Source organism: Oenanthe melanoleuca, unplaced genomic scaffold, assembly GCF_029582105.1.
Source record: "Oenanthe melanoleuca isolate GR-GAL-2019-014 unplaced genomic scaffold, OMel1.0 S001, whole genome shotgun sequence".
NCBI classification, from domain to species: Eukaryota; Metazoa; Chordata; class Aves; order Passeriformes; family Muscicapidae; genus Oenanthe; species Oenanthe melanoleuca.
Window position 1 is genome coordinate 8405798 of NW_026612650.1, and position 13953 is coordinate 8419750.

The window sequence follows — 13953 nt, forward strand, 5'->3', positions numbered from 1 at the left end:
GGGGGGCCGCGGGTTTTCTGTGGGGTCGCGTCTGAAAATGGCGGGAACGGGAACGAAACGGGAACGGAACGGGGCCGTGCCGGTGCTTCCGGGGGTGTGCAGTGCTCACACCCCGCCCCTTCCCCCGCGGCACGGGGCTGCAGTGACGCCGATTGCCGAACGGGGGCGCCGCCCCTTTATTAATGCTTTTGTCCGGGGGTCAAAGGTCACCGAGCACAGCCCGGGGGTCCCTGAGGCGTCACGGGGTCACAGTGCAAAGGTCACGGCCGGGAGGGGGGTCAAAGCTCAGCAGCAGAGTGCCCACAGGAGAGCAGAGGGCAAAGGGCACCAGGAGGGCACCAGAGGGCAAAGGTCAGCACCAAGAAGGCACCAGAGGTCAAAGGTCAGCAGGAGGTCACAGGAGGTCCCTGAGGTTGAGGCCACCAAGAGAGGTCGGAAGCCCCACAGAGCTTGGCACAAAGTCAGCAGGAGAGAGCAGGGGTCACCCAGGGGTCACACCCAGAGGTCACACAGATCATATTGGGTCATCTAGGGGTCACACAGAGGCCACAGAAGGGTCACCCAGGGGGTCACCCAGAGGTCACCCAAGGGTAAAAAAGAGGGGTCTTAGACATCACACAGAGGTCACCCACAGAGGTCAGAGGCCACACAGGGGTCGCACAGGGGTCACAGAGAGGTCACATATCACAGAAATCACAAAGAGGTCATTCATAGGTCACAGAGGTCACACCCAGGGGTCAAACCCAGAGGTGTCACCCAGAGGTCAGAGGTGACCGATGTCACCCAGAGGGTTCGCACAGAGGGTCACACAGTGGTCACCCAGAGGTAAGAGGGGTCAGGCCAGGCGGCAGCCACGGGAGCGGGAGCGGGGCCGGGGGCGGGGCTGGAGGGGCGGGGCCGGATGCAGGGGGGCCCCGGGGGGGCGGAGCTGTGGGGGGAGGGGGATGGGCTCCCCCAGGAACAGCCCCTCCCACGAGGAGGAGGAGGAGGAGGAGGAGGAGGAGGAGGAGGAGGAGGAGGAGGAAGGGCAGCGGGGGCGGCCCCCCCCCCTGCCGCACCCCCAACCCGGGGGAGGAGGGGCAGGGCTCGGGGGGGGGAGGGACAGGGCAGGGAGGGGAGGGGCTGCAGGGGGCGGGAGGAGGGGAGATGGAGCGGGAGGGGCGGCGGGTGACGCCCAGTTCCGGCATCGAGTGGCGATGGGGCCCCGCCCGGCGGAACCGGGGCTGCGAGCCTGGGGGAGGGGCCGCTTACACCAGTGCTCCCAATTACATCAGTGCTCCCAGTTACCCCCGCAGTGCACCCCCAGTGCCCCTCCCAGTGCTCCTAGTTACCCCCAGTGCTCCCAGTTACCCCTGGTGCCCCACCCACTACTCCCAGTGTCCCCTCAGTGCTCCCAGTTACCCCCCGTACTCCCAGTGCCTCCCCAAGATCATCCCAGCTCCTTCCATTCCCTCCCGTCCCTCCCAATGCCCCCCCAGTGCCTCCCAGCTCTTCCCAGTCCCTCCCACTGCCCCCGCAATCCCTCCCAATCCCCTCCCAGTCCTCTCAGTTCCCTCCCAGTGCCCCCCCCCCATTCCCTCCCAGTCCCCCCCTGCTCCATCCCAGTTGTCCCCAGTCCCTCCCAGAGCTCCCCCCAGGCCCTCCCAGTCCCTCCCCGTCCCCCTCACCTGCCGGGGGTGCCCCTCCCCAGGAGCGCCGCTGGGGGGCGCCGCGGGGGGCGCGGGGGGGGGGTCCCTGTGCGCACTGGGGGGAGCAGAAGATTTGCCCCCCCCGGGGCAGGAAGGGGCGGCCCAGCAGGGGGCGCCCACAGGGCGCACAGCGGAAACAGGTGGGGAGGGGGTGCCAGTGCTGCCCCCTGTGGGTGACGTGGGGAGCCTGCAGGTCTGAATGGGGACATGGGGACAGTGAGGGGACAGGAACAGTGCCAGTGCTAACCCCCGTGGGTGATGTGGGGAGCCTGCAGGTTGCAATGGGAACAGTGAGGGGACATTGGGGACAGTAGCAGTGCCAGTGCTGCCCCCTGGGTGATGTGGGGAGCCTCTAGGTCTGGGACAATGGGGACAGTGAGGGACAGTGTGGACATGGGGAAAATGGGGACAGTGAGGGGACAATGGGGACAGTGAGGGAACAGTGGGGGACAATGGGGACACTGGGAACAGTGAGGGACCCTGGGGACACTGGGAACAATGGGGACAGTGAGGGACAGTGGGGGCAGTGGGCACAGTGAAGGACAATGGGGACAGTGACCCCAAGTGGGGGCCGGGATCACTTTTGGACCCCTCGGGGACCCCAAACCCTCTCAAGGATCCCCCAAAGTCCCCCAGGAATCCCTCAACCCTCCACAGGGACCCCCCAAACCCCCTTGAGGACCCCTCAAACTCCTCTGAGGATCCCCCAAAACCTTCCAGGGACCCACCAAACTGCTCTGAGGATCCCCCAAACCCCCCCAGGGATTCTCCGAAACCCCCTCAAGGACTCCCCACATCCCTCTGGGTATTCCCCAAACTCCCCCTGTGACTCTCCAAACCCCCTCGAGGATCCCCCAAAACCCCCAGGGACCTCCAAACCCTCTCGAGGATCCTCCAAAACCCCCAGGAATGCCCCAAACCCCCTGGAGACCCCCACAAACTCCCTTGACGATCCCCCAAACCCCCCCGAGGATTCCCCACACCCCTCAAGGACCCCCTCAAACTCTCCCACAGGACCACCCAAGCCCCCTAAATCCCCAGGGATGCCCCAAACCCTTTCCAGGATCCCCCAAAGCCCACAAGGACCCCTCCAAACTCTTCCCCGGGGACATCCCAAACTCCCCTCCAGGATCCCCTCAAGTACCTCCCAAACCCCCCCAGGACCCCAAACCCCACTAAACTCCCCCAGGAATCTCCCAAGCTCTCTCAAGGTTTTCGAGGATCCCGAAAACCCCCCAGACACCCCCCAAACCCCCACGAACCCCCTCAAGTACCCCCCAAGCCCCCCCAGGAATCCCCCAAACTCCCTCAGGGATCCCCTGAACCCCACCTGAGGATCCCCCAACCCCCCCCCGCTGGCTCACCGATGGGGTCCCCACAGGTGTCGCACAGGTGGGCGCGGCGGGTGCGGCAGGGGGGGCACAGAGGGGGCCCCGCTCCAGTTCTGGGCAGGTTTTGGGGCTCCAGGGGCCCCTCACACTCCAGACAGCGCAGGTGCCGCAGGTGCCAGCGGCGCCCCCCGGCCTCGGCCCAGCGCCCCCCGAAAATCAGCTGGGGGGGGATGGGGGGGTCAGTGACCAGAGACCCCCAGAGCCACAGAGAGCCCCCAGAACCCCCCAGAGCCCACAGAGACCCCCCCCAGAGCCCCCAAAAATCAGCTGGGGGTACGGGGGGGCATGAGTAACCACAGAGACCTCCAGAGCTACAGAGACCCCCCAGAGCCTCCGAAAATCAGCTGGGGGGGCAGAGGGGTTCAGTGACTACAGAGACCCACAAAGACCCCCCAGAGGCCCACAGCTGCCATAACCACCCCATAAACAGCACAGAATGCCATAACCAGCCCCAGAACCACATAACTGCTCCCAGCACCCCATAAGCACACAGAGCACCCCACACCCACCCCATAACCACCCCATAACAACCCCATACCTACCCCATTCCTACTGCCAACCTCTCATAACCACTCCACAACTGCCCATAGCACCCTATAACCCCCCCATAATCGCTCCACATCCACCCCATAACCATCCACAGAACCCCATAACCACCCCACTTCTGCTCCCAGCATCCCATAACCACACGAAGCACCCCATAACCGCTCCACATCCACCCCACAAACATTCATAGCACCCCATAACCACCCCATATCCACTCCATAGCCACACCCAGCACCCCATAACCACCCTACACCCACCCCATAAGCACACCCAGCACCCCATAGCCACCCCACACCCACCCCATAACCGAACTCAGCACCCCATAACCAAAGTCAGCACCCTATAACCACCCCGTAACTCCTCCACATCTACCCCATAACCACTCACAACGCTCCATAACCACCCCATAACTACACTCAGCACCCCACATCCACCCCATAACCACTCCATAACTGCTCCAAACACCCCATAACCAACCATAGCACCCCATACACCCCACCTCCATCCCATAACCCCTCCATTCCCACCCTATAACCTTCCCACACCCAGCCCACACCCCCCATTTCCCCTCCCATCCCCAGTTCCCACCCCATAACCCCCCTCCCCCTGCCCCTCACCTCATCGCAGCCGGGGCAGCGCGGTCTCACGCTGTCCCCGTGGTGCCGCCCACACAGCAGCCGCCCCCGCAGCCCCCCGGCGCCCCCCGGGCAGAAGTAGAGCAGGTCCACGAGCGGCTGGTGGCACTGGTGGCACTGGAAGCACTGGGGGTGCCAGCACAGCCCCAGCCCCGCCCGCGCTGCGAACACGGCCAGGGAGCCGCCCCGGATGGGACCCCCGCACTGGGGGAAAGGGGCGGGGTCAGGGGGGCACCCCAAAAACGGGGGGCTCAATCCCAATCCATTCATAACCTCCCATACCAGTTTTGGGGTCCCTCACCCCCCATTTTAGGTTCTCTTCCCTGTTTTTGGGAAAACCCCACACACACCACACCCTGGCACTGGGGAAAAACAGGGGGGTCCAGGGGGGATACGAGGGCTCAACCTCACCATTCATAACCTCCCACCCCGGTTTTGGGGTCCTTCACCCTAGTTTTTGGCTCCCCTTTCCTGTTTTTGGGCATCCCCCCACACTGCACCCCCACACTGGGGACAAATGAGGGGGTTGGGGGGGCACCCCCAATTTTTGGCTCCCTTTCCTAATTTTGGGTACCCCCTCAATTTTCCCTTTCCCCTCTCCCATTTTTTGGAGTTCCCATTTTTTTGGGGGTTCCTATTTTTTTGTGGGAGTTCCTATTTTTTTGAGGTTCCCATTTTTGGGGTGCCCACTCTTTTGGGGTTCCGATTTTTGGGTTCCTATTTCTGGGGTTCTCATTTTCTGGGGGTGCCTGTTCTTGGGGTTCCCATTTTTTGAGGTTCCCACTTTTTGGGGTTCCAATTTTTAGGGTTACCATTTTTAGGGTTCCATTTTTTTGGAGTTCCCTTTTCTGGGGATTCCCATTTTTTTGGGGGTGGCGATTTTTAAGGTTCCCAATTTTTGGGGTTCCAATTTTTAGGGTCACAATTTTTGGAGTTGCTGTTTTTTGGGGTGCCCATTTTTCTGGGATTCCCATTTTTTTTAGGGTGACGTTTTTTGGGGGGTGTCCCTTTTACTTTTGAGGCTGCCCATTTTTGTGGGGTGCCCATTTTTTGGGTTACCATTTTTTTTGGGTTTCCCGTTTTTGGAGTTCCCATTTTTGGAGTTTCCATTTCTGAGGCTCTCATTTTTTGGGAATTTCCTATTTTTCTGGAATTCCATTTTTTTTGGGGTGCTAATTTTTTTGGGGTTGCCCTTTTACTTTTGAGGATGCCCATTTTTGTGGGGTTCCCATTTTTTCGATTCCCATTTTTGGAGTTCCTGTTTTTTGGGTTCCTCTTTTTGGGGTTCCCTTTTTTGGGGTGCCCGTTTTTGGGGCTCCCCTTTTTCAAGATTTCCATTTTTTGGGGGGGTTCCTATTTTTTTGAGGTTCCCATTTTTAGGGTTCCCATTCTTTTGGGGTTCCCATTATTTGGGTTCCCATTCTTTCACGGTTCCCATTTTTGATGTTCCCATTTTTTTGGGCTCCCCATTTTTGGGGTTCCCATTTTTGGAGTTTCCATGTTTTGGGGTTCCCGTTTTTGGGCTCCCATTTTTGGGGGTTCCCATTTTTTTGAGTTACCCATTTTTGGGGTGCCCATTTTTTGGGGGTTCCCATTTTTTTGAGTTACCCATTTTTGGGGTTTCCATTTTTGGGATGTTCCCATTTTTGGAGTTTCCATTTTTGGGGTTCCCTGTTTTTTGGGCTCCCATTTTTGTGCTCCCCATTTTTGGGGTGCCCATTTTATGGGGGTTCCCATTTTTGGAGTTCCCATTTTTGGGGCGCCCATTTTTTGGTGGTTCCCTTTCTTTTGAGTTCCCCATTTTTGGGGTGCCCGTTTTTTTGGGGTGTCCCACCTGCTGGCACACGGCCCCAGCGCTGGTCAGGGGGAGGGGCCGGACGCTCCCCTGCCCCAAATTTTCCCGTTTTCGGCGTTGGGCGAAAAGTTTCAGTTCCCGACGCTCGACCTCGTCCAGGTCATGGCAGAATTCGGGCTGGGAAGGGGCAGGAGATCCAAAAAACACCCAAAAACCCCAAAACCATCAAAAAACACCCAAACCACCCCAAAAAACCCACAAAAACACAAAAAAAACACCAAAAAATCCAAAACCACCCCAATAATCCCAAAAACACCCCAAAAAACCCCAAATCACCCCAAAAAACCCCAAAAATCACCCCCAAAAAAACCCCAAAAACCACCCCAAAAAACCCCAAGATCACCCCCCAAAAAAATCTAAAAACCTCCCCAAAAAAACCCAAAATCACCCCAAAAAAACCGCACAAAAATCCACAAAAAAACTCTCACAAAACCACAAAAAAAAAGAAAAAAATGCAAAACCACCTCAAAAAAACCCAAACCACCAAAAAACCCACAAGAAGACCCAAAAAAACCCCAAAACCACCTCAAAAAAACCCCAAACCACCCAAAAATCCCCCAAACCACCCCCCTTCAAAAAAAAAAAAAAAAAAAAAAAAAAAAACTACCCCAAAATCCCCCAGATCACCCCAATAATATCCTAGGAGTACCCAGAAACACCAAAAACCACCCCAAAAATAGTCTTGAAGAAACAAAAACCACCCCAAAAATTCTTTTGATCAACCCAAAATCTCCCCAAAAACGCCCTAAAAGAACCCAAAACCTCACCAAAAATTACCTTGAACAACCGAAATCCACCCTAAAAATGGCCTTAAATCCAAATCCACCCCAAAAATTACCTTGAATGCAAAACCACCCCAAAAATGCCATTAATTGACCCAAATCACCTGCAAAATGGCCTTGAACCAAAAACCACCCCAAAACGCCCTAAAATAACCCAAAAACGCCCTTTAGCACCCCCAAACACAGCCTTAAAGAACCCAAAATCTCCCCAAAAACGCCTTCAAACCCAAAACCACCGTAAAACGCCTGAAGAGCCTAAAACCAACCCCAAACTGGCCTTGAAACCAAAATCACCTGAAAACGCCCTGATATTAACCCAAATCCACCCTAAAAATGCCCTAAAAGAACCCAAAACATCCCCAAATATGCCCTTGAGTAACCCAAATCCATCCCAAAAACCTCAATTGACCCAAATCCACTTGAAAAATGGCCTTGAACCCAAACCCACCCCAAAAACGCCCTCGAACAACCCAAAATTTCACCAAAAACAGCCTAAAATAATCCAAAACCACCCCAAAAGTGGCCTCAGTTGACCTAAAATCACCCCAAAAAAGCCCCAAAGGAACCCAAAACCATCCAAGAAATGTCCTCGAACCCAAAACTACTCAAAAACGCCTTAAAATAACCCAAAAACGCCCAAAGAGAACCCAAAATCATCCCAAATATGCCCTAAAATAACCAAAACCACCCCAAAAACATCCTCAATTGATACAAACCCAACCCCAAAACACCCTTAAATAACCGAAACCTCCCCAAAAACGCCCTAATAGAACCCAACTCCCCCCAAAGAAAACCAAAAATCCCACCAAAAATGAGCTCCAATCACTTGGAAACACCCCAAATCTGCTCTGTGCAGCCCCCTCGGACCATAAAACCCCCTAAAAGATCCCAAAATCCTCAAAAAACTGCCCCAAATCCCCGCGCTCACCTCCAGGTCGTGCGGGGGCAGCTGCCGCAGCAGCTCCCGCAGCCGGTGCCGCTCGCCGGGACTGCGCATACGCGGCACCAGTGCGGGGGGCAGGGCGGAGAAATACAGAGACACCTGGGGGGGAGGGGAGTGAGACACCTGGGACAGGTGAGAACACCTGGGGGGGCAGTGAGAACCTGGGACAGGTGAGAACATCTGGGGGAGGGGCAGTGAGAACACCTCAGGGGGTGGGGCTTAATGAGACACCTGGGGAGGCAGGGCTTAGCAGCACTGACACACCTGGGGGTGTGGCTTAGGGGGTGGGGCACGACTTACACACCTGGGGAGAGGCCAGGGCTTTACTGGCACACCTGTGGGGGAGGGGTTTATGGGACTGGCACACCTGGGAAGGGGGCAGGGCTTAGGAGGGTGGGGCATTACAGGCACACCTGGGAAGGGGCGGAGCTTATGGGACTATCACACCTGGGAACAGAGCAGGATTTAGCACACCTGGGAAGGGGGCGGGGCTTAGCAGGGTGGGGCATTACAGGCACACCTGGGGAGGGATGGGGCTTAACAAGACACTTGAGACTGGATTGGCAAACCTGTGGGGGAGGGGTTTGGCACACCTGGGGGCAGGGCTTATTGAGGTGTGGCTTCACTGGGGCAGGTCGGACAATTGTGCGGGAGGGGGGCGTGGCCAGGGGAATGGGGCAGGGTCTGATGGGGTGGGACCAGTGCTGGGACAGGTGGGAGAGTTCTGGGACAACTGGGGAGGCGTGGGGCTTAGAGGGGCGGGGCTAAAGGAGCAGGGCTTAGAGGGGTGGGGCTAAGTGGGCAGGGCTTAGTGGGGGTGGGGCTAAAGGGCATGGCCTCACTGGCACAGGGGGCGGGGCTTAGCAGGGTGTGGCGCAGGGGGCAGGGCTTTGCTGGGGCACAGGGTCACCTGTGAGGGGAAGGGGGTGAGGCTTAAGTGGGTGTGGCCGAAGCTGGGTGTTGATTGGGTGGGGCCTCGCTGAGGGCGTGGCCTCACTGTGGGATGGGTCAGGTGACAAAATGCAGCTGAGGGAAATGGGAGTGGGGCTTGAGCAGTGGGTGGGGCCTGGATGGGGCATGGCCACAAGAGGGGGTGGGTGGGTGAGGCTTGACTGGGGGTGGGGCCTCAATGGGGTGGGACCAGGTGGGAGGGGTCACCTGGCGGTGGGCGCGGGGCTTTGCTGAAGTTTGTGTGGGCATGGCCTGGGCAGGGATGGGGCTTGGCTTGGGGTGGGCGGGGCCTGGGTGGGATTGGGGGGGGTCACGGATCTATTGGGGTGTCCCAAGGGGGTTTGGGCTCTATGGGGGCATCCCAGGTACCCCCAGGGAGGTTTGGGGATTCACAGGGGGGTTCCAGGGAGATCAGAGCTGTCAGAGCTCTAGGCAATTTTGGGGGAACACAGATCGGGGAGGGGGGCTCCATCCCCCTGAAGAGTTTGGGGGGGTCCCAGAAGGGGTCAGGGTTCTATGGGGGTGGTCTCAGGGAGGCTTGAAGGATCTTAGGGTGGTCAGGGAGGTCCCAGGGGGATTTGGGGCTCAATGGGGGGTAGGACCTCAGGGGGGTTAGGGGGTCTTAGGGGGTTCAGGAGGGTCCCAGAGGGGTGTGGGGGGGTCAGGGTCCTATGGGGGGGGCCCAGGGGTGTCTGGGGTCTGTACAGGACTCAGGAGGGTCTAGGGGGATTTGGGGGTCCCAGGGGGGTTTGGACTCTATGAGGGGGTCAGAGGTACCCCAGGAGTGGATTGGAGGGTCCTGGGAGGGGTCAGGGGCTCCCAAGGGGGCTCCAGAGGGCTCAGAGCTCTGGGCAATTTTGGGGGGGCACAGATGGGGAGGGAGAAGATCCATACCCTCTGAGGGGTTTGAGTGCTCCAGAGTCGTTTCTGGGGCTCCAGGGTCATTTTTTGGGGCTCCAGGGGGATTTTTTGGGGTTCCAGGGGGAGTTTTGGGGTACCTGGTTGGGGATGAGGCCGGGGGTGCTCCAGGGGCATTTTGGGGTTCCAGGATGATTTTTGGGGTACCTGTTCGGGGCTGCAGGAGGGGTTTTGGGGGTTCGAGGGGTATTTGGGGGGCTTCAGGAGGGGGCTTGGGGTTCCAGGGGGGGGGGGTTTGGGGTTTCAGGGTTGTTTTTGGGGCTCCAGGGGGGATTTTGGGGTTCCAGGGTTGTTTTTAGGGTTCCAGGATTGTTTTTGGGGTACTTGTTTGGGGCTGAGACTGGGGGGGCTCCAGGGGGGTTTTTTGGGATCCCAGGGTGGGGGTTTGGGGCTCCAGGGGAGGTTTGGAGATTCCAGGGGTGTTTTTTGGGGCTCCAGGGGAGTTTTTTTGGGGTACCTGTTTGGGCCTGAGGCTGGGGGGGCTCCAGGGTGTTTTTTGAGGTTCCAGGGTTGTTTTTGGGGCCCCAGGATGATTTCTGGGGTACCTGTTCAGGGCTGAGGCCAGGGGGGCTCCAGGGGTGTTTTTTGGGGTTCCAGGGGGGATTTTGGGGTCCCAGGGTGTTTTTCGGGTACCTGTTCAGGGCTGAGGCCAGGAGGGCTCCAGGCGAACTCCTCGGCACAGCACCCCGAGTCCTCAGAGCCGGGGGGGGGCGGGGGGTCAGGCAGCAGCCGCGCCAGGACCCCCTGCAGCCGCGGGGGGACGCCCCCCACAACGTGCTCGCCTCGGGGACACTTGCAGTGCTGGCAGATCTTCCTGGGGCACCCCAAAAACTGGGTCAGGGGGCACCCCAAAAACCGGGCGAGGGGGGGACCCCAAAATAACCCTCATAGGCCGAGGGGGGGAATGGGGCACCCCAAAAACCGGGTCAGGGAAACCGCAAAAATCAGGCCAGAGGGGCACCCCAAAAACGGGGTGAGGGGAGCCCCAAAATACCCCTTATAGCCCGGGAGAGGATGGGGCACCCCAAAAATGGGGTGAGGGGGCACCCCAAAATCACCTCACAGAGCAGAGGATGAGGGGGGCACCCCAAAAAATCCCATTCCTCCCAGACCAGGGACACCCCAAAACCCCATTCCCACCCCATGATGGGCTCTGGTGCCAGGGACACCCCAAAATCCCATCCCTCCCAGACCAGGGACACCCCAAATCCCCCTCCTCGCATACCATGGGGAGCTCAGGTGCCAGGGATACCTCAAAATCCCATTCCTCCCAGACCAGGGACACCCCAAAATCCCCCCCTCGCATACCATGGGGAGCTCAGGTGCCAGGGATACCTCAAAATCCCAGTTCCAGACCAGAGACACCCCTAACCCCCCTCACCTCCAGGGGTGCTCCTGGAAACCCGGGCAGAGCTCGTGGCAGGCACGGCACGGACAGCCCCGCTCGGGGTCCTCGGCCTGGGGGGCACCAAAGGGTCAGGGCAGCCCAAAAACTGCCCGGGGGGTGGGGGGCACCCCAAAACGGCTGGGGGGGGTGGGGGGCACCCCAAAAACTGCTCAGGGGGGTGGGGGGGCACCCCAAAAACGACTGGGGGGGACTCCAAAAACTGGCTGAGAATGCACCAAAGGGTCAGAGGCACCCCAAAACCGCCCAGGTGGGCTAGGAGGGACACCCCAAAAAGGGTTGGGAAGGACACCCCAAAAACCAGCTGGGGGTCGGGGGGCACCCCAAAACCCGGCTGGGACGGACCCCAAAACCGGCTGGGGGATGGGGGGCACCAAAGGGTCAGGGGACCCCAAAAACTGGCTGTGGGGGCGCAGGGTCAGGGGACCCCAAAAAACTGCCAGGGCGTTATGGGGGTGTCCTGGGTTGGTGTTGTGTCTGTTCCTCTAAATTTTGCAAGCGTGTTTCCACGGCGGCGGTAAGGGGGCCGTGGTGCTGCAGTGCGAGTGGCAGCAGCGCTCCTTCGTGGCCGCGGAGATGGAGCAGTTCTGCGGGCACGTGGCGCAGCACCTGCAGCAGCACCAACCCTCCGCGGGGGGGAAAGGGCACCGGCGGCAGCTCCATGCAGACAGAGAGGTGTGGGGGCGGGAGAGGAGCAGACACAACACCAACCCAGGACAGGGGGACACCCCAAAAAGGGCTGGGGGGGCGTCGGAGGGGCACCCCAAAAACGGCTGGGAATGACACCCCAAAACCAGCTGAGGGGAACCCGAAAACCGGCCGGGGGGGGCACCAAAGGGTCAGGGGGCACCCAAAAAGGGATGGGGGTTGGGGGTGGGACCCCAAAAACCGGCTGGGGGCAGGGGAGACACCCTAAAAACCAGCTGGGGAGGCACTCCAAAACCGGCTGGGGAGGCTGGGGGGACACCAAAGGGTCAGGGGACCCAAAAAACGGCTGGGGGTCACTAAAGGGTCAGGGGGGGGTTCCCCCAAAAACGGCTGGGGGAGGCACAGGGTCAGGACACCCCAAAAACCAGCTGGGGGTCGGGGGGCACCCCAAAAACCGCTCAGAGGGGCTAGAAGGGGCACCCCAAAATCAGCTGGGGGTCACTGAAGGGTCAGGGGGCACCCCAAAAACTGGCTGGGGTAGGACACCCCAAAAACCGCCCGGGGGACAACCCAAAAAGGGCAATGTTGGAGGGGCAACACCCCAAAAATGAGGTCTAGGGGATCAGAATGGGGGGAGGGGCATCTGACTGAAAGAGGTCAGTGGGTTTGGGGGGGGCATCCCAAAAATGGGGTCTGCAGGGTGGGGGCGGGTGAGGGGGAAACCCCCAAAAACGGGGTCAGGAAATGGGCGGGGGGCACCCCAAAAAAGGGGACACAGAAGGGGGGTGACCCCCCCAAAATTCACCCCCAAACCTACAGAGCCTCCAGGAGCCCCCAGTCCCTTTTTGAGACACCCCCGAGCCACAGACCCCCCAAAATCCCTCAGCGCCCCCCCAAAGCCCCTCAGGCCCCCCAAACACCTCAGACTCCCCCCCCAAAACCCCTCAGTTCCCCCAAAACCCTTCCAGACGCCCCACAGCCCCTCAAAACCCTCAGATTTCCCCAAATCCCCTCAGCCGCCCCACAGCCCCTCAGACCCCCAAAAGTCCCCCAGATTCTCCCAGACCCCCCGAGATCCCCCCAAAACTCCTCGAACCCCCCCAAAACCCCTCAAGACCACCCAAACCCCCTCAGATCCCCCCAGATTCCCTCAGTCCCCCCCTCAGACCACCCCCAAAGTCCCTGAGAACCCCAAGACGCCCCCCAGAGCCCCCCAAAACTCCTCAAAACTCCTCAAAGCCCCCTAAGCCCCCCCAAAACCACCCAAATCTCCTGAGAACCCCCAGATCCCCCCCAAATCCCCTCAGCCGCCCCAAAGTCCCTCAGACTCCCCCAAAGTCCCTCAGAACCCCCCAAAAACCCCCCAAAACTCCCCCAAATCCCCTCACGTTTCCCCCTCTCCTCACGTCTCGCTGCGATCGCCGCCGCCGGGACCCCCGTGTGAACATGGCGGGCGCTGGCCACGCCCTCCCACACGAGACCACGCCCCTCTCTCACTAGACCACGCCCCACATGAGACCACGCCCCTCCAGCACGGGACCACGCCCCTTTCCACCGAGGACCCAGTTCTCTGGCCACGCCTCCCGCTCGTCCCGCCTTTTGCGTTGCTTGGCAACCGTCAAGCCCCCCCCCCCCCCCTCCCCCGCCCACCCAGCAGCGCTGGTCACGCGCACCCCCGGCTGGCCAAGCCCCTCGGTCAAAGTTTGGGGGGTTTGGGGAGTTTGGGGGTTCAGGGAGAGTTGGGGGGTTTGGGGATTCAGGGAGAGTTGGAGGGCTCTGAGGAGTTTGGGAGTTGGGGGGTTTCGGGGTCCAGGGGGAGTTTGGGGGGTTTGGGTGATCAGGTGGTGTGTGGGGGGTTGGGGGATTTGGGAGGATTTAGGAGGGTTTGAGGGATCAGGAGGATTTTGGGAGGAGTTGAGGGGTTTGGGGAATTTGGGGGGTTCAGGGGGAGTTGGGGAGTTTGGGGGGTTTGGGGGTTCAGGGGATTTGGGGGGATTTAAGGGGGTTTGGGGGATCAGAAAGTTTTGGGGGGCTCGGGGGGGTTTGGGGAGTTGGGGAAGTTAGGAAGTTTGGGGGTTCAGGGGGAGTTTGGGGGGCTCTGATGAGTTCGGAGGCTTTGGGGGGTTTGGGAGGTTTGGGGAGTTGGGGGGATTTGGGGGTTCAGAGGCTTTGGGGGTTCAGGGGGGTTTTG

At 59.6% G+C, this 13953-nt stretch overlaps 1 protein-coding gene across 1 annotated transcript; it reads right to left on the minus strand.

The window, feature by feature from the left end:
• Nucleotides 1-152: 152 nt before the first annotated feature.
• On the minus strand, nt 153-13240 carry PRICKLE3 (prickle planar cell polarity protein 3). The gene is made up of 9 exons (XM_056515442.1): nt 13169-13240; nt 11091-11167; nt 10343-10523; nt 7826-7939; nt 6095-6232; nt 4243-4464; nt 3053-3239; nt 1668-1883; nt 153-1231 (listed from the first exon to the last, which is right to left on the minus strand). The coding sequence occupies exons 1-9, from the start codon at nt 13208-13210 to the stop codon at nt 816-818; spliced, it is 1593 nt and encodes a 530-aa protein (XP_056371417.1). The 5' UTR covers nt 13211-13240; the 3' UTR covers nt 153-815.
• Between the last annotated feature and the right edge of the window lie 713 nt (nt 13241-13953).

Bases quoted from the DNA above. Each gene is read 5' to 3' on its own strand.
- PRICKLE3 (XM_056515442.1), bottom strand. From the start codon at position 13,210: ATGTTCACACGGGGGTCCCGGCGGCGGCGATCGCAGCGAGAC. The intron at 10,524-11,090 runs GTGAGGGGGGTT...GGGGTGCCCCAG, and splicing joins TTCCAGGAGCACCCCTGGAG to GAAGATCTGCCAGCACTGCA. The intron at 6,233-7,825 runs GTGAGCGCGGGG...GCCCCTTCCCAG, and splicing joins TGCCCCCGCACGACCTGGAG to CCCGAATTCTGCCATGACCT.